The 18595-nt window shown below is 31.1% G+C and overlaps 2 protein-coding genes across 2 annotated transcripts; one reads left to right on the top strand and one right to left on the bottom strand.

Moving 5' to 3' along the window:
- The first annotated feature begins 773 nt into the window (after positions 1–773).
- Positions 774–10954, top strand: exu (exuperantia). The gene is made up of 10 exons (XM_068767951.1): positions 774–932; positions 1898–2078; positions 3505–3657; positions 4671–4813; positions 5428–5633; positions 6252–6387; positions 6556–6704; positions 7972–8111; positions 8951–9047; positions 10009–10954. The coding sequence occupies exons 2-10, from the start codon at positions 1917–1919 to the stop codon at positions 10068–10070; spliced, it is 1248 nt and encodes a 415-aa protein (XP_068624052.1). The 5' UTR covers positions 774–932; positions 1898–1916; the 3' UTR covers positions 10071–10954.
- Positions 10955–13826: 2872 nt separating this feature from the next.
- On the bottom strand, positions 13827–17914 carry Ski6 (exosome complex component Ski6). Its single transcript, XM_068768041.1, has 6 exons — positions 17602–17914; positions 17185–17257; positions 16093–16229; positions 14907–15111; positions 14542–14636; positions 13827–13934 (listed from the first exon to the last, which is right to left on the bottom strand). Exons 1-6 carry the CDS (start codon positions 17770–17772, stop codon positions 13863–13865), a joined length of 753 nt encoding a protein of 250 aa, XP_068624142.1. The 5' UTR covers positions 17773–17914; the 3' UTR covers positions 13827–13862.
- Between the last annotated feature and the right edge of the window lie 681 nt (positions 17915–18595).

Consider the following 18595-nt stretch of genomic DNA (forward strand, 5'->3'; position numbering starts at 1 on the left):
TCTTTGGGGTAGACCTATGCCGAGCAGTGGGCGTCTATGGGCTGAAACGAGGAAGGCGTTTAATTTATTATGGCCATTCGTACCGATATTTTACTTTTAAGGTTCTATTATGAACAAAGATAATAAGTATTATATCTGTTACGTCTTTTATTTGTTGTGAATATGCCATACGTCTTTAAAGTTTAAAAAAAGAATATTCTTCTTGTCAAAATAAGTTGAGCGATCTATATTATATTCTTCTCCAAAAATTGTTATCTTTCCGACGAATATTTATACTTCACGATATTTAATCCAAGAGATATATGTAAGTTACTTAATAGATTTAAAGCTATTTGGGAAATTAGTTACATAAACTTATACGTTATACATCGCTTAAAAAGCTTAATTTTATTACTATACAGAATAAATTAACCAAATATGCAAATATTTAATTAACACTAAAATATTCTACGCAATTTATTTATTATTTTTTTAGTTGTGTTAATTATAAAATATACTTACTTTACCTCTAAAAATTCGCAATGTAGGAAACGACGAAATTTTCGAACATTGAGAACTTCGATAAAATTTTTACAAACCTTAAAATAATCGTCGATGAAGTATTCTAATAATTGTTTAATATTCTAAAATTTTTATAAAAATTATTGCTTTCTATATACATGTCGCTTTTGTTGTTTTATTTAATATTTAATGATGACTGCTTACTTTAGGTACAAATATTTTTTTATTAGGTTTCATGATAAACATCGATAGTCGACTTAAACTAATGTCCAATCACTACTGCGTTTTACCGATTGCCGCACACGTGCTGAGATTTTGTGATATTTTTTATTTAATAATTATTCTTTGCGGAACTTGTAGAGCAGCTTAAAGAATTGCTAGTGAGAGAATATTTTGTAACAATATACAATAAGGGGCATCATATTTGGATAGTGAGTTCATCATTATTTTATTTTGACATGATGGGGTGGGGCAAAAGGACTGAAGAAAAAGACCGCCACGTGTCCTATTTTTTATTTTTGTTCATATTTTAACAATAAATCATGTATTTACTGACATTACTAATTTGTTAAATTATATATTAATGACAAACTTTACATTTAAGTTATATATGGTAGTTTATTTTAGATTTACTAACTCACATGATCGATTATTTTTGGGCTTTGGTCTGGACATAAACTTTGTGTTTTTATAGTATACTAGAACTGTATAAAAAATTAAAGAATATTCCTGTTGGAACAACAAATAATATTTAGGCATTATTTATTTAAGTACTAACACAATTTTTTTTCATAACTACCTCATCATTCTAGACTTATATTTACTATTTACTTAAAATAAATGTTCACTTAAACATTTATTTTTAAACTTGTCCATAGATTTTATTTTTATTGATTTTCTAGTATACATAACCTACATCATTATAACCAATAAAAATTAATTCAATAACAGAGAAATTCACCTTTTAAAAACAAATAATAAATCTAAGATTATGAGGTATTTTAAATAGAAATAGTAACATGCATATTACTTGTCTGACACAATTTTTTAACCAATGATTTTAAATAAAACAAATGAAATTATAAAAATTAAGGTTGTGGTATTATGATTAAATAAATTACCAATAATTTTAAATCATTTGAAATTATAACAGAACTAACAGAAGGTGTGTATCTAATAAATTAGTCTCTTATTACTCTATATTTACAAAAAGATTAAAATCATTTTATTGTCATAATTTGCATTTATTGAATATATTTGTTAAAATAAAGAAAAAAGAAACAATGAAATATTTTAGTGCTTTCTGTGTTAATAATTTAATAAAATTTTCAAGTACCTTCATTTTGCAAATAAAACCCATTTTAACCATGATGTATATTTATCTTTTCGGTTACAGTTCTTTGTAACCAAGGTACATGGCAATGGTTTCGGAAGCAAAGGTAAATGGTGGAGATATGGAAGCACCAAGCAATGAAATGCTACCAGCCCTTGCAGAGAAACCAGCCGGCTTACCACCGGGCAAGTACTCTTTGGTGGGATGGGATATGGATACCACTGGGCGGAGGCTTATTGATGAAGTAAGTACTGTTAATCTTAATAATGACTTTATAGTTATTTGTTGAACAAGAATTACCAAAGGTCTCTTTGTGACCGGGGGTGGTTGATTCTATTCTTGATATAAGTTATTGCCATGATGGCGACCAAAAGGTGATCCACGTTCCTCTTTCATTGCTGAGTAGAAATCACCTCACCATTTCCATCACCTCTTGTTATAATGTAATTTCTACTATACACTACCAATGCACTAAACACTAATGCTAGTTTAGTTCTTCATGTGTGTAAATGTCTTCTGTTGCTAGCATTTAATCTAGCAGTAAAAATTTTTAATAAGCATGTGGGCCCCTCTTAGATTTACATAGTATCAATGAAGCTGTAAGATCTGCAAGAAACTAGCATTTAATAATACTATGTTTTAAACCAAATTTTGAGATTCCTTATATTGATATGTAATGTATAATATGTATATGTAATGAAAAGAGATCAGATATTCAATTATATTTACCTAAACAGAAATGTTAGCTTATTATGGAAAGAATTAATAGATATTGTTTTTGCAAATAGGCAAATAGCATAATAAACTGTACCAGTTTGTATGAGTGAGTCAACAACACACATACATAATTTTGTCCTATGTAATGTAATCACAAACACAAAGTTTTTTCATGAATTATAGTGTCTAATACGTGTCTACAAATTTTTTGAGTACAAGGTAAAGGATAGATAATAATTTACATAGTTTCTCTTGAGCTTGTCCATGCACCAAGTCTATACTACAAAATATATATAATAACATAAAATAGATTAATCATAATAAGTGCAGGTACACAGGTACAGGTTCTAAGTTTTTACTTAAAAGAATTTTTTTTTATTTAATATCCTAAGTACATGGTTTATTAGTTAGTATTTTTATTTATTTATATAGTTTATTGAATTTAAAATGTCTAAACAAATATGTATATATTAACATCTGATCATGATCTAGTGATGTATAATAATAACAATGATGTGTAGAGCTTAATAGCTTAATAATAATATGACATTTCATGGTTTATAACACATGTAAAAATCAATGAATACTTCTATTCAAATGTTTCAATTCAGGATGGATTGGTTGTGTCCAGTAATTTTATAAATCAATATTTCACAAACATAATTATGTTTAATTTATTAAATCATGTATTTTTTATTGTATAATAATACAAGAAATACCAGATAAAATAGGAAAAAGATGAGGAACAAAAGGTTGCCTTATCATTAAATGTGATATCTTCCAAAAAACCAACAATTAAATATATTTAAACAATTTGTTATTATTTTAAGACATAACTCATGTCTCAAAATACTGGTTGGTTCAAATATAAGTGTAAATGCTGTACCAAAAGTATTTCTTATTATACATAATGCTGTGTAAAAATGATAGTAAATGTAGTTTCATGTTTTCAGATATGCCAAATTGCAGCATTTACACCTAAGCAACAATATTCGCAATATATAATGCCCTATGGAGACTTGAACCCGGGTGCCCGTCGGCGTCATAATGTCCGAGTGGTCACCGTTGGGCGCTATCGAATGCTAAAGGATACAAATACTCATAAGGTAAAAAATAGCAAAACATGATAAATTAAGCTATGTTCCTGAGGTGGCCAAACTCATTGATAGTACGGTCCATTTTTCAAAAATAGTTCATTCTTCACGAGCCACTATTAAACACGATTTAAATGTGTAAGGTAAAAAAAATGCAGGTACTATATGTATTGAAAATTTATAATTTGTGCAAAATATTAATTGAATTTAATTTAAACATGTTTATTTAATTCCCATGATATTATTTTAAAATTTAGTGAATATTTAGTGATAATATTTTTAGTAACTCTTTCAGATGCACTAGTTAGTTAATTTTGGTCTGTGCATGGTTTTGGCTTGTGTGCTGCGGGTTGGCCACTCCTGTTATATTCATTGTTCTACGTCAATGTTTTCCAAAATGGTCCAGGTGGACCAATAAGAAAGACTCCACTAGAGACTGGGGATTATGATAAAAAATTTGAGGTTCACAATTGGCAAGCGAAATTTTCAGCCGTAAATTAAATTTCCATAGTTCATCATAGAGTTTTGGATTTATAGTAGAAACAACTGGCAGGGACTTCACCAGAACAAGCTACATTCTTTAAGTCATGGATGCACAAACCGCGGCCCGCCGGTCGAATACTGGTGGCCCATCGACAGCAAAAATAATAATCTCGTACATTCGAAAAATATTGAATCCTAATTATTATCAATTCTTTATTGTCTTTAATTATCTATACTTCTGGCGGCCGGCCCGCCATCAGTTCACGATTTGCCCAGGTGGCCCCTAGTCTTAATAAGTCTGTGCAACCATGCTTTAAGTAGACTGATCTTCTATATCGATAAATCAATTAGTTTGAAACTGATTAACATACAATAATAAATAGTCTATGAGGATATACTTACTCAGGTGGTGAAAAGTGAGATATTTGGTTTTCTGTCTTCAGTTGGTCACCACAGCAATTTATTCACAGGTGACTCCATCTGCTGGAAGCTAAGTGAAAGCATGTGTAAAAAAGTATAAAAATGCATTATTGTTGTTGTAGATACTAAAAACAAAATCGGAAATATCGGCATTATCAGACTTTCTCGACTGGCTGGAAAAGGAGAAAGGTGATGGTAGTGTTATTTTAATTTACCATGAACCACGACGACTCAGTCCCACAATGTTGCTTGAAGCTCTCACTCGGTAAGCATAATGATTATACTCTTAAATTTTTAAGTGACTAAAACATTGTTAAGGGCAACAGGAAGACACTGGATGTTCTACTTCCAAGAGGTTCTATTGGGAATCTATGGGGGAAGTCTATGTCTAGCAGCAGCATCAAGTGATGGCTGAAATAATGATGATGAACTCATAGAAAATATTAAAGTTTTTTATCTGTTATCTCATACCGTGAGAATTATATTGTATAGTGATAGATTGATTGCCAAAACGGAATCTGGGCAATTTTATTCTTACTTCATAAATCAAGGTATTTTTGGTACCGCACATTTTTAAGTATCTATTTTAATGGAGCTCAACTTGTTTCTAGATTCTATCAAATTTGAGTCTTCTGACATTCTTCTAATGATGTACACAAGTAGTGATCATTATAGTTTTAAAGTGGATAATGATATGAATATAAAATTACCCTCTAACAAAATTATGAACTGACGACCTATGCCAAAAGGCAGCTGAGGTTGAGGATTTCATATAAATATTTTTAATCTTATAAACTTAATTAAGAATAATAAAGGACATCATATTACAGACGTCATGCTTAATTAAAATCCCACCTTATTGGTTAATTTTGTCTACAGTTACAAGCTGTTGGACCGTTTCAAGACTATTGTAGCTGGCTTCACAGACAGTTATGCATTAGCAGCAGACAAGTGCAAGTCGACAGTAAAGTCTGTGTCACTACGAGTTTTAGCGCGAGTTCTGCTCGATGCAGATTCCTTGTCCGTGGACAGTGCACTTGATAGAGCGACAGCTGCTTATCGAATTGTAGAACATTTAGCACAAGGTAAATGGCAATCATTTTAGTTTACAATGCATATTACTGCATGTATTACACTAAAAGTGTGATTCCAATAAATTGTTATGTGCATAATTCAGATGCCTACTTTTCAAAGTTGAAAGTTGCATTGTAATGGAAAATGCATATCGAAAGTGGGATTACCATTATGCTAATCATACATATATTGTTGACTAGGACTAGTCTATTGGTTTTATGTGGAGGCAGTTTTAAATGACATAAATTACTCACTATTTTAAAGAAATTGCTTTATTTTATAATGTTTAATTTTCATTTCATTATTTAAATGAATTGATGATGACTAAAGAGACAGTAGAAAAATGACAGTTCACTTTTAATTGTATATATATGTACTATTATAATTGACAACATTTTCTCATTTTTAAATTAACACATTATTAAAAATATAAATATATTTTCTTTGCATGGAAATTTTACTGAAAGAATTTCTTTCAACTTTTACAAATTTCTTACTGCCTCATGTCCAAATCCATTTTGTGTGTATACATAGAACAGATTGAAACATAATGTTTAATATCATAGAGGGCTGTGATGTACATAGTTTAGCCCTGAATTTGCACTTATTAATCATTGTGTTTTTTTCAGGTGACCAGCAAGAAGTAGGTGCTGGTGGAGAAGGTGCGTCAGCTAGTAAAGACATGGTCGAAACTGCTAGAATTTGGGCTAGACCTGTTCATACCGAACTGGATGCGCTTGCTAATCTTAAGAAATTGCTTGAAAGGTTTGTAGTAATACATATTATCTTATTATTTTTTTTTAATATTAAGCATTTAAGGTAGTTTTTAATCAAAATGATTATATTAATTTCCAGTCTAGCTAATATTTTTGTATTTGTAAAAACTTTACACTTTAAAACAATTATAATTGAATATGCAAATGAATTTGACAGGCAGAACACTTTCCGGCCGGTGTTCGCGCCGTTACTGCGCTCTGCGCGACCGGAGCGCAAACGCGTTACGCAACTGCGGCGGCTACTAGCCGACGCCGGCCTACTCTACGACCAGATGCGAGACGCCTGGCAGGACCAGAAACTTACCGGTAACACAGATTACTTACCATTACAATGCTTCACTGACACAAGCATTCCTCAATTGAGTATAGCATATATTAAACCCCTTATTTCTTAATTTTATTTTAATTTTTAAATCAATTGTAAATATTATTAAAAAAATTATTATTGAAATAAATTGCATGTAGCTTAGGTTGTTGACATGTCATTTACATGGTTGATATTGTAATTTATACATCAAACATTGTTACATTTAATTTAATCTGATGAAGATTTTTTTTTAGTTTATTAGCTTGCGGATTTCGAATCCGCGAGCCCTGAGACCAATGAAGCTGTAAAAGCCAAAAGGGATAACAGTGTGCAGTAACATTCGTATTTAGCCATTTCATTTAATAAGAGCATGTGTTAAGTTTATAGCGGGCTCTTAGTTTATCGGCATTCGTAGCGTAGTTTGTTGTAGCTTACTATATATAATATTAAAATAATTGACAAATCAAAAGTTCATGTATTAGGGGGAACAGAAAGTATTGTCGCTTTCTTGAGTTAAATTCACATGACTACATTTTTAACAAGCTTTTATTTTTAATGAACAATATATTCACCATCATTATCAACAACCTTTTGTCATCATTATACAAATTTTCAATGACAGAGTGGTAAAAATCAATCAGTTTTTCTGTAAAATATGTCAACAGAAACAACTTTATTTTCCGGTCCCCCTAATAAATGCATATTTGAATAAAGATATTTTGAATTTGAAAGTAAGAAATATAAGTTATCAATTTGCAATATATTACCAATGTCAATTAGTGAATATTTATTGTGAATTTATTTAGCATGCACCTAACAGTTATTGAACATTCAAACTGTGATCATAACCAAATCATCACCATCATGTTAGTTGTAGCATGTCTAATGATAATATGTTTATCATTAGGCAACACCCCTAGATTTACAATAAGACCATTTGGAAGCAGCATGTATCCTGGGTCTGAACAAGCCCGTCTGACCCACTGTGTGGATGGACATTCAACATCCAATCAATAAACAAAGAATTTATGTAATTACTTCAATTTACAAAGAAATGTTGATAAATTTAAGACAAATACATTGATCTACTAAAAATCGTCTCATTTACGATCATCTCTTAATATTTCATTCTTTATGCATTGTTTTAAACTATAGCAATTTTTTATCAAAAGTTCTGTAACAACTAATTAAATCTTATTTTTCTGTTAAAGAACTTATGGAAAAATAAATATTAATTTTAATGTTCTGACTAATTCTTTATTTTAGGTTTAGAAAAACAATTAGCTGCGCTATCAGTTTCAGCAAAAGAGGAAGATATCAAGGAACTGATAGAAATATTTGACTGCCACTTTGATCCCTCCAAAGAGCCCAAAGGACCCAAACCAAGAATTAACAACAGAAATAGAGTGAGTATTTGGTTGTAAAGTAAAACTATTAAATACCAACAAACACTTTGTTTTAATAAATGCATATTGCTGTTTTGGTCTCAACGAGTGATAATATATATACGACTCACGCTTTTAAAATTAAGAAAAAAGTTGTTTAAGATGTATACTTTACACTTTTCAATACTGCGCAATAATTAGCGGCTAAAAGTTATAAATTTTTAATGCATTCTGTAGTGCTTACGTGATGTGAAGTTATTTATATTCGACCATACAATTCATTTTTTAAGAATCCTTTGTTTTTCAATGAGAATTGCTAATGGCCTGGGCGAGGATGTAGCGAGGGTCGTATACGCCCTACATGGCATGGAATGTGTTAGAAGGAGGTAACCACAGAAAGTATTAAGAATGGCAAAAATAAAAGGATTATTAACAATAACACGAAATTATTTAATATTGAAAATAATAACTATTGCTTACACAGTCACATTGTCTGTTGGAAACCATACGAATTAAACAAATTGGTATTATAGTGCAGCAAAATTATGAATTATCATAGTCATTGCTTTGCTGAGCATCATACAATGACGTCATTGATTCCCTGTTCTATTGTATCTCTGATAGAAAGGATACTAGGGGACTGTTTTAACTAGTGTCGAGGACTACGGGACTATAACATAATATTTAATGTGTTTTTTTGTCGTTTGGGAACAGAATAGGACGTAAAACTTTATAAGATCACTATAGTGTCTTATTGTGTAGTTTTAGCACTGCTTCCAATACACATGTGTATTGGAAGCAGTGCTAAGTAAAATTAAACATCATATGTATACTTATTGATGAATATGATTTTTTTACAGGCGACATCGTCGGCAGGTGAAACGGGTGAAGCAGAGGGCAGCACTAGTGAGTCACAAAAAAGTTCCCCACAAAACTCACCTAACAAGACCAGTAATGGTTAGCATCACTAAGATTTTTTTTCTCTTTGTCAATAAGGTTATTATTGCTTCAAAAAAAAAACTATACTTTTGTTTGTGACTTGTTGTAAATTAAGGGAACAATGCTAATGTTTAAATATGTGTATTTAGGTTATTAAATCAGCTTTCAAAAACTGAACGCACTAGTTGTTAGCCTTAAACTTACCTACTTAATAACTTCATTGGGTACTATAAAAATTTATTTTTTGCTACCGGTCCAGTTTGTGAATATAATTTGGCAAAATCCATTCTTACCTGACTAACTCGTCAAATAGAATTTTCCTGCCAAAATTCAAATTTCTGAGTCTTATTCTTCAGACAAATTGTGATGAGTTAGTGCATAGTTCAATATCTCAACAACAAAATAAACTGTAATTATATAACCTAAATACTTCTCATTTCAGCCATAGGACATCCACTGTTTGGATATAGGCCTCCACCATAGATTTCCAATAAACTGGTTGGAAGCTGCTTGCATCTAGTATTTAAATATTAATTTATGTGTATAGTGTGATATAGTTTTATCCCTGACGGCTAAGTTAAACTAAAAAATATGATTAATTGAGGAATTATATGTGTGTACAATTTTAACTTTCACTATATGCATACAGGTTGTAAGTTGAAAAAGTTTAAAGGGGGTGAATGTATAGTTTGGGTGCAGACAATTGGTCAATGAAGAATGAATAGGTTCAGAAATAATAAATAATGTATAATGGAATAAGAAAATAGGTTTTTAAAATTATGATTACCAGATAATAAAATTAATGAATGTTTACTATTTTTATGCTCCATATTTAGTACTGCCATAAGTTATTGGCCTGTCACATACCAATAGAGAAAATAAATTACTGTTACATATTTTAGAGTGATACATTCACCCATTTAAAGCTTTTACACTTATAACCACAGTGACCATTGAGTGAAGCTTGCATTCATTTCAGACGTGGCAGCCGGTGACTCAAGTCAACCCAGCGCTGCTGTCGCGGCCCTAGGCGCTAACTAACGCCGGACACCTATCCTACTTTACACTTTTCTACCACGTCGTTGATTAGTACTCTAACAGCGCGCCATAGGGATGTGACAAACATTTATTCGTATTATACAATTAGGTTAAGTCTTTGGAATTGAAACATTTGTTTTGCAAGCATCAACAGTGAACGAGTTTACACATATTTACATAATTTTTTAACCCCCCTCCCCTAGTTGATTTCGCTTTACGCATAAAACTTTATATATACATACATAGATGTTAATTCTAGATGAGTGCCTTAGCGACTCAGTATAATGAGATATAACTTTTGTATAATCACATTTTTGTGTCAATCGAGCCGTGAATATATGCTGTTTTTATAGAAGTTGGATTTGTCGGTTTGTTTAAGATCGGCAATAATTCTTATATGTTGAGCGGTGTTGAAATGAATTGTTGTGATTTTATAGGGCGTTGCAAAGGTTCTTACTATTTTATTATAACCCATTTTAATGGCATAATTGAAGCAATATTTATTATTTTCAAAGCGTTCGGCTTACGAAGATATGGAAGTACAATATAGTGCTACGTTTTTTTTTTTATTTAAAAGTTTCTTTTATTTATTATTTTTGTGTGTGCAATCACATTGGAAGGGATGGACTGATATTTACATCCGATATTTTTTTACACTCTATTTATTTTTTTATTTGTTCACGCATTGTTACTAGCCTGTACTACGCATACTTCGCTATACTAATATGCTTTCGTCTCATACTGTTTTACTTTTGCCATAGATAAACATTTTAAAGGTTAAGTTTTCTTACCATATTATAAGCTATGTAATGAAAACAGTGTGTACCTATTAACTTACCTCTATTTAGTTAGTTTTTTAACATAGACTGTATATATAATTTAATTTCTTATTTTGTTCAGATCTCTAATAAATATGTAAGTCTATATTCACATTTATTTTCTTTATCCCCATGCCTTGACAGTTTAATCAAAAAAGAAAACAAAAATGTGTATTTTAACAAAAAATGTAATGTGTACGTTAAGATTTATTTCTCTATGAGATTGAATCATTAATAAAAAGATCCTAGAGATATCGAAAGAAAACGACATAGCCCAGGGGATTGGCAACATAGTGCATACACAGGGCAGATCTCCACAGGGGCCTCAAGATTCTGATGGACGTCGACACACAAAAGGTGGACACAGACAACCTCGTGAAGGTCATTAGTAGACAGTGACATTGGAAGTATGGGGGAAGCCTAAGTCGAGCAGAGAACGTCCTTCGGCTGTAATTGTATTGAGCTAAAAATCTTTTGCAATGCTTGAATAAAATTTTTTAATTAAAATTAAATTATATTTTAAAGCTGGTTTATAACTTTAAAATATAATTTAAAAAATCCTAGCCTAGTAAATAGGTAAATGTTCTTTCTTTGTCAAATCAAAGACCATAATGGTACTTCGACTGGAGCCGGCCAAGAGACACCGGTACAATGATTCTGGTCGGTTAAATCTACCTGAATCAGATACAGAACAAGAGTCGGTCACTTTCTTAAGAGCCTAATTTAAGAGAAATTAAATAAACAGTTATTTAACAAACGGTTTATTTTATAAAACGTTTTTGATGATACATTTTTATGGAAATAATTGGTTTATATTATGTATGTATTTCAATGTTATTACAAATTCTATTTATGTGGAGCATGTCCTTGCTTCGTTTGAAAGTAAGCCAAGTTTTAAAGCCTTTCATTCTGTTAACCCACAAAACTAGTCTACACTGGCTTGAGAGTCACGGTTATCTGACCTTTGTAAATGACTGTGAGAACCGCAGTGGCAGAATTTCATCGGCTAAATAGTTTAATTTTGCTTTAAAACTACAAATTATAGGTGATATAATGATAGGTGACGTCGTGGTTTTTAGAACTGACGAGATTACAAATAGTATTAAAAAATATTTTAAAATTCGAAAACGGAACTTATTTATATTTTTTTTCTGTATATTATATCACACTATTTAAAACGCCATTATGGGCCTTAAAAGTAATAATATTCATTGTAGTCTAAATCAGAAATACATTCAATATATATCCGCGTAAGAGACCTTCATCAACAGCCACGAGTAAAACATGGAGAGCTTGAGCATTGGTATGAAAATAAATAAAAATTTTGGTGTGATAATTGTGGGTACCTCACATTTCTTAATTAAAATATGGCCTACTATATCTTATCTCAAGGTTTTCCTATAAAAATTAATTTGCTTACTTATTTAAGCAAAATATAAGCTACCGAACGTATAAATTGTCAAATAAATTTTTAGTACTTACGTATGTTTGAGTTTAAATTCCGGACAAGACTTGAGCCACTCAGACGAAGAGATTTGGAAAATTTATATGAAACCGACTATTAAGTTCCGCGAAAATTCAAAAATTACTTTCAAAATGCTCAAGGGATATAAAAATTACAATCAAAACAAACTATTGAAATACATTTAGGTGAAGGCAGTTCAACGTGAGAAAGTAAAATGTCGCTAATAGATTTAAATTTGTAATAATGAGATTGCTTATGCAGCATTCGATACTTTTCTTAGTAACGCCATTGCACGGCGGCTTCCTGGAGCTGCGGATATGTGTCAGCAGTCGCCGTGTCGTGGCGATAACATCAGTAAACATTACAATGTTGGTGTATCAGGCCACTCAGAAAGTTTTGTTAAAAAAAATATTTAAGTCATTTTTAAAAATTCGATCGTGAAGGTAAATATATTCCAAACTTAAATTACTACCAGCGTAATTAAATTAAATAAGTGCTACACGTGTTTATAAATGGTGATTGGTTAAATAATATAAAAGCTTCTACACTATTTCTAATCACTATATGAAAATCACTATGAAAAAAGAATGAAAATATCTAAATGTGACCAATAACGTCAACAGTATAAAATCTGCAGACAAAGATAGTATACAATATTTAATTTTAATATGTTGTAATCTAAATATAACGCTGTTGATTACTTTATTATCATTTCAGAGTTTAAAACTTTTACGCCTGGAATCAATCTTTTAATGATGGCATGAATATAGTGACTCGTTATTCAACTTACCCGTGTCGTATACTACTAACTTTCTAACAAGGGTGAAGAAATAATGTAATTTTCCTAAAAATAAACATCTCATTTAATTTTAGAAAAATTCAGTAGAAGATTACTGAGAAGCGTAGAGCCGTATTTACGAATTTGCCACCCATCGGCTCAAATAAAACATCTCGCCGCCACCATTCAGAAAATAATATGTTTTACTCAATTTAAAATCACTTAGCCTATAAATATAAAAAAAATCACTTCGAACTCTTATTATTAAAAATAAAAAGACCTTTGTGTAGCAAATTTTGAATGGTCTCTAAATGTTGACGCTCCGAGCTCGGATCCATTCGCAAATTCGGCACCGAATGTAATTAATAAACGAATCGTTAATCACGGGGTACTACCTGGTGGGATCATAGCCAAGTGCTAATTTAAATCGATTTCAAAAATAATGTTTACAATTTCATCGGTTGCTTGTTCAATCAAATAAAGAACAGAAAATGATTCTTTAACTTCAATAGAGATAACATAACACTAGAATATTATCTGAACACCCATTTTTAATTAAGAAGGAACGCAGACAACTTTTGTTTTGCGTCACCTACATTGCCGAAATAAAATAATGTTGAAACAATATAGTTCCCCGATGTAAGGTTTCTTTAACTTTTAAAAAATAACACAAAGTACTACGAAAATAAAACAAAATAAAAGATAAATTTTACTTTTAATTTTTTTATTAAACTTCATATTGTTACAACATCTTCTTTTGTCCATCCTTCCGCTAAGTGCTCTCGAACGGCGCGATCGAGGATAACCTAAAAATAATTTAACAATTAGTTGCAAAATAAAACATTAAATTCCTTGGAATAAAATCAAACACCATTTAAGCTGGGGTGCCACAAATGTGTAAGGACCTATTTTATACATTCTATATCAGAGATTCGTAGATTTTTTCTCATAGACAACTTTCAAAATTTAACTGGTTCCCACGGATTCTGCCCCATCTACCACATTCCCAGAACTTGACAAAAATTGAAGATTATATGCTAACTATAAAATTGGCGTTGTAGCCTAACTCCAACTACAAATCAAGTTTTCAAGGAAAAAAGTAATGATTGGTTAAATTATTCATTGTGAGTGTATGTTAAAACAAGTAGTTCTGTCTATGTTGATAGCCATCTCATAATTTCTGTTCTTCACTATCTGAAAACCCTGGGGGTCCACCTGGGCCACTAAGAGTACAATGGTATCCCTTCATTACAGCATAATTTTGGACATAATTCTTTATTTGTTATGGATAATTGTACAAAGTATATATTTCATACTTACCTAAATCATGGTACTCTAATTTTTATAGATTACATACTGTCTTTATAGTCAATTATTACCTAAATAAATATAAAAAAACAATATATAATTTACCTCAATATCCCTACATCCTTGCATCGCTCTGCTTAGTACCACATCGAAATAGTCCATATGAAGTTTATGAGACAGCTCCAGTAAGGCTATGTTACCTGAATCATAAATATATCAACATTTTATATGTAATAATCACTTACATGGGATTTATAGGACTTATATAATTCACCCGCATCTGGAATTACTTAACAATGCTGACAAGGTTAAAAAATTGAAAAGACACCATGTATGTTTTTTAATTAGACAGTGAGGGATTAGCCTCTTGTTCTATTAAAAGTCACATTCACACAACATAACAAATAATGTGTCAAGATTTTAGACATCTCACACGAAGGTATGTACATACTGTAAAAATTACCACTTACCTGTTGATGGCAAGCTACAAACAGTTAGGCAGACACCACCAGCAGCTTCCTCAACATGCCCAACATCTACTAAAGGCTCAGGTTCGCTGCCTCTCCATGCCATGGACGCAGTGCAAGCACAGGCATAAGCTTTTAATGGTATGCCTGCATCTACCAGGGCCAGTGTTGCTGCATTCACTGATGCACAATATGCACCGCCATCTGCCTATAAAATACATGGACATGTGTGTAGAATTGTTGAATCCACCTCAAGTGCGCTTCACCAAAGTCCAGCATTACATATCACCATCACCCCCATTTGCACAAGGATGGTCAGAAAGAGGGTTGGTGTCAACCAAGTAGGTCTTGCTTTAACAAATAGTCATCTAAACTTCATACATCCATCATACAAAACAGTTACTCTGTTTTAGTACTCAACTTCATTCAACAGCTAGCTACATTTGGTCATAATTGTTGTAGTACAGTGGGCTTCTCAGATGAAACTGTAGAAGGCATAAGGCTAACAGCACTGACCTCTTTTGGAAACATTCTTAATCTAAAGACACTTAACATTACTAATTTAGTACTAGCAGAAGTAAAGAGGAAATAAATGAAAATCATTCTAAAGAGTCCAGTGAAGGAATGCCAAGGAAAATAACATGCATGTATAGATTAAAAATTTTCATCCCATATATTAAAGTTAGATTAGGTGAAGCCTGCAAATGAAAAAGGAAAAATTACTAACATAGCTACATTGCAATAACGCTAAAGAAACTGTAAACAAAAAACAATGTTAGATATATAAATTCTTTAGATTATGGTATTAACTGCTTCATTATCAATTATTTGACCCTAAATTGACCTAGAAAATATATGGTAAAAGCAATTTTAACTGGTCAGTCTTTTTAACCAACATTTGTTTACTCAAATTATTCCATTTGTGTGGTTAAGTGGGATAGCTCTTGCAAGGGATTGTTCAAAATTTACCTTTACCAAGGTTGCTGCCGACATTAAAGGTCTGTAGGAATTCTTCAAGGAATTGAGTTGGTTAACACTAACCATGAGTCAAACTGTGTGCAATGTTGCTTAATTGCAGGAATGTCTTATTGTCTGTGGACCGTTTTCCGCAACTAAGATGCACTGAGCACATTTTGCATTGCACAATAACATAACATATAGGTTAAATATAAAGAAATCTTAAACAAACCTGTAAAACTTCAACGTAAATGTCAATTTGTGAACGGGGATAAAGTTCTGTTTTGATTGCTGCTGTTAATGATTGCCGTAGATGTAATGACATTTCTTGTGACTTTCTGTCACCTCTTGGGTTGTTTTTTCTTTCACCTTGAAGTTAAAAATAATAAACCATTGCATTATGTCATGACAGAAAAAAAACAATTATATAAAAAGTTTTGTGTCAGGAAGATTGGTTTAACGGTTTTGTTGAAAAAATAATAAATTAAATTAATATACATGTTAAGGTATGGACACAAGAAGCCCTTCCCTAACTAAATATGTTAGTTCAGTAAATTCATCAAACTATACAACTACTAAAAGCTAAAATATAATGATAGTTAAAATAATATTGACTGGTGTCTGATACAATGCATATTAAACTCAATGTTGCTTGGATGCAGAAACCATGTGGTATATTGTGTTGTGTATGTGAATAATTAAAAGAGCAATAAGACCAGCACTTACATATGGATTCAAAGATTGGACATTACACTAATCATATATTACATTAATCAGGTAAACAGTTTCACAAAACAGATCAAAATGATACACTAACCTACTACATTATAAGTTACAATGCCAATATGGTGTAGCAGCCTTCATGAAGGATATATTTTTACCCTCTTTAGTAATGGATATTAATCATATTACCACATTGGTTTTCAAATTATATTTGGACAATTATAATTTCTTGCAAATATTGCCTAATTTACATAAAAATAGCATTGGTAAGTCATATTATGTGGGGAGAAAATGATCATTAGCCTGGGTAGGTTCTGGGCTTAGTTGTATTAAAGGAGTATGTGATTCTAACAAATGAATTAAGTGGGATCCATCAAAAAAGATAAGATAAGGAAGAGGCTTCAACCTGAAATGATAGAATAATGCCTAAAATACTATGAAGCCTGCATAGTATTAAGAGGGCCGATCCAAAAGAGAAATAGCCTGTAGCAACATGGAAGACAAAAAACGAATAGAAAAGGACATAGTTTCTACCATACTAATAAGTAAAAGTGAAATGTTCAGAAATTATACAATAGATTAATTAATAATTTAGGTATACCTGTTGAAAATGTTGCCATACTATACTGACAGTTTACAACAACTCCCTCAGTAGAAGTTTTAGACTTGCTTGCCTGAAATATTACAAAGAATCATCATATCATTCATTGTTAGATGTTATATACATATGTGTTTTTGCTTAATTTACAAAATGATATAACTTTACTGTATCACACTTGCTTATTTTCTTGGAATTTTTTTATGCATCGGGTATTCAATGGATCTTATTAAGTAATTTGAGTACTAAATTTAATCAATGGCTCTAATTTAATTAAAGCCAGATTCAATGGCTGGACGTAGCATACGTCGTATAGGAGCAGAATAAGAGATTTTTGTAGGGCAATCTACTTTTATTTTCAAGAAATTACATTTGCTTTAAGAGATATAATACAGCTATACATATTATATTTATTATTACCTGGTGTGGGCCATAAACAGCGGCTAAAACTTTTGTATTCCCTTGCTCTAAATATGCACTACCGTCCGGTTGAGTAAAAACTCCAAGTTTACATCTCATACGACGCAGCTCGTTTGGTCGCCTTCCGTCCAAACGAAGACCTTGACTCGAGAGTAAATCAGGTCCAGGCATATTGAAAATATAATTAGCCCGAAGATCTTTAAATAATGAGAAACAAAACCGTAAAGAGTCAAGAAGAAACTTTTAAACTTCTCTTTCTAACCTACAAATTTTATCAAAACAAAGATGACATATATTTCATTTAATATACACCGGTAATAGCCTTAAAACTGCCAGATCAAATAATTTAGTTTTGGTTGTGAACGATATTGATAGTATTCAACCAAGTAAACTCTCATTTAAAAGATTTCCTATTGAATTTATGTAGGAAGACGTAAATAAAAAGAAAAAAGCTATTTTTAATTTTTTTAAAAAAAATAAAGAATAATAAATATCTCTCATCTTCCTGTACTAGAATTTTATGAATAATAAACAATATTACATATATTATACTTAATATTAAGCAAAAAAATCCTACCAAAGAGTTGTTAGTTTCGCCTGCATGTTTTAATGAGTTAAGTTCTCAAACTGCATCTTATTACATAAATTATCTTAGTCCATAAAATTTATTAGTTATTCAAATTCTGAGGATTCGGGAAGTTTTTGTATTTGCTATCAATGTTTATTTTAAAATAATATTTCAAATCCATATTGATTTGAGGAATAATTGATTTTTTTTAAAAATATCTACATTTTGTTCAATTAAGATTAATACCTTATTAACCTTAAAATGTTATGAATAATGGTATCAGCAAATAAATTAGACTAGGAATAAAGCATTTTACAAATATAACAATTGATTTCCATCGACATTTTATGATCCAATCGCAGTTACAATGTAATGTTCCCATAGGTTAAAATATTTATTAATATTTAATCTGTTGTTCATGATCTG

The sequence above is a fragment of the Battus philenor genome, unplaced genomic scaffold, assembly GCF_028537555.1.
Source record: "Battus philenor isolate CCGP_79_NKW_IND1 unplaced genomic scaffold, ilBatPhil1.0.hap1 SCAF_24, whole genome shotgun sequence".
NCBI classification, from domain to species: Eukaryota; Metazoa; Arthropoda; class Insecta; order Lepidoptera; family Papilionidae; genus Battus; species Battus philenor.

Excerpts from the sequence above, each read along its gene's own strand:
- Ski6 (XM_068768041.1), bottom strand. The coding sequence starts at position 17,772 with ATGCCTGGACCTGATTTACTCTCGAGTCAAGGTCTTCGTTTGGACGGA. Across the intron at positions 16,230-17,184 it reads TATGGCAACATTTTCAACAG|GTGAAAGAAAAAACAACCCA; the intron begins GTATACCTAAAT and ends TTTAACTTCAAG. Across the intron at positions 14,637-14,906 it reads TTGTAGCTTGCCATCAACAG|GTAACATAGCCTTACTGGAG; the intron begins GTAAGTGGTAAT and ends TTTATGATTCAG.
- exu (XM_068767951.1), top strand. The coding sequence starts at position 1,917 with ATGGCAATGGTTTCGGAAGCAAAGGTAAATGGTGGAGATATGGAAGCA. Across the intron at positions 2,079-3,504 it reads GGCGGAGGCTTATTGATGAA|ATATGCCAAATTGCAGCATT; the intron begins GTAAGTACTGTT and ends TCATGTTTTCAG. Across the intron at positions 6,388-6,555 it reads CTTAAGAAATTGCTTGAAAG|GCAGAACACTTTCCGGCCGG; the intron begins GTTTGTAGTAAT and ends TGAATTTGACAG.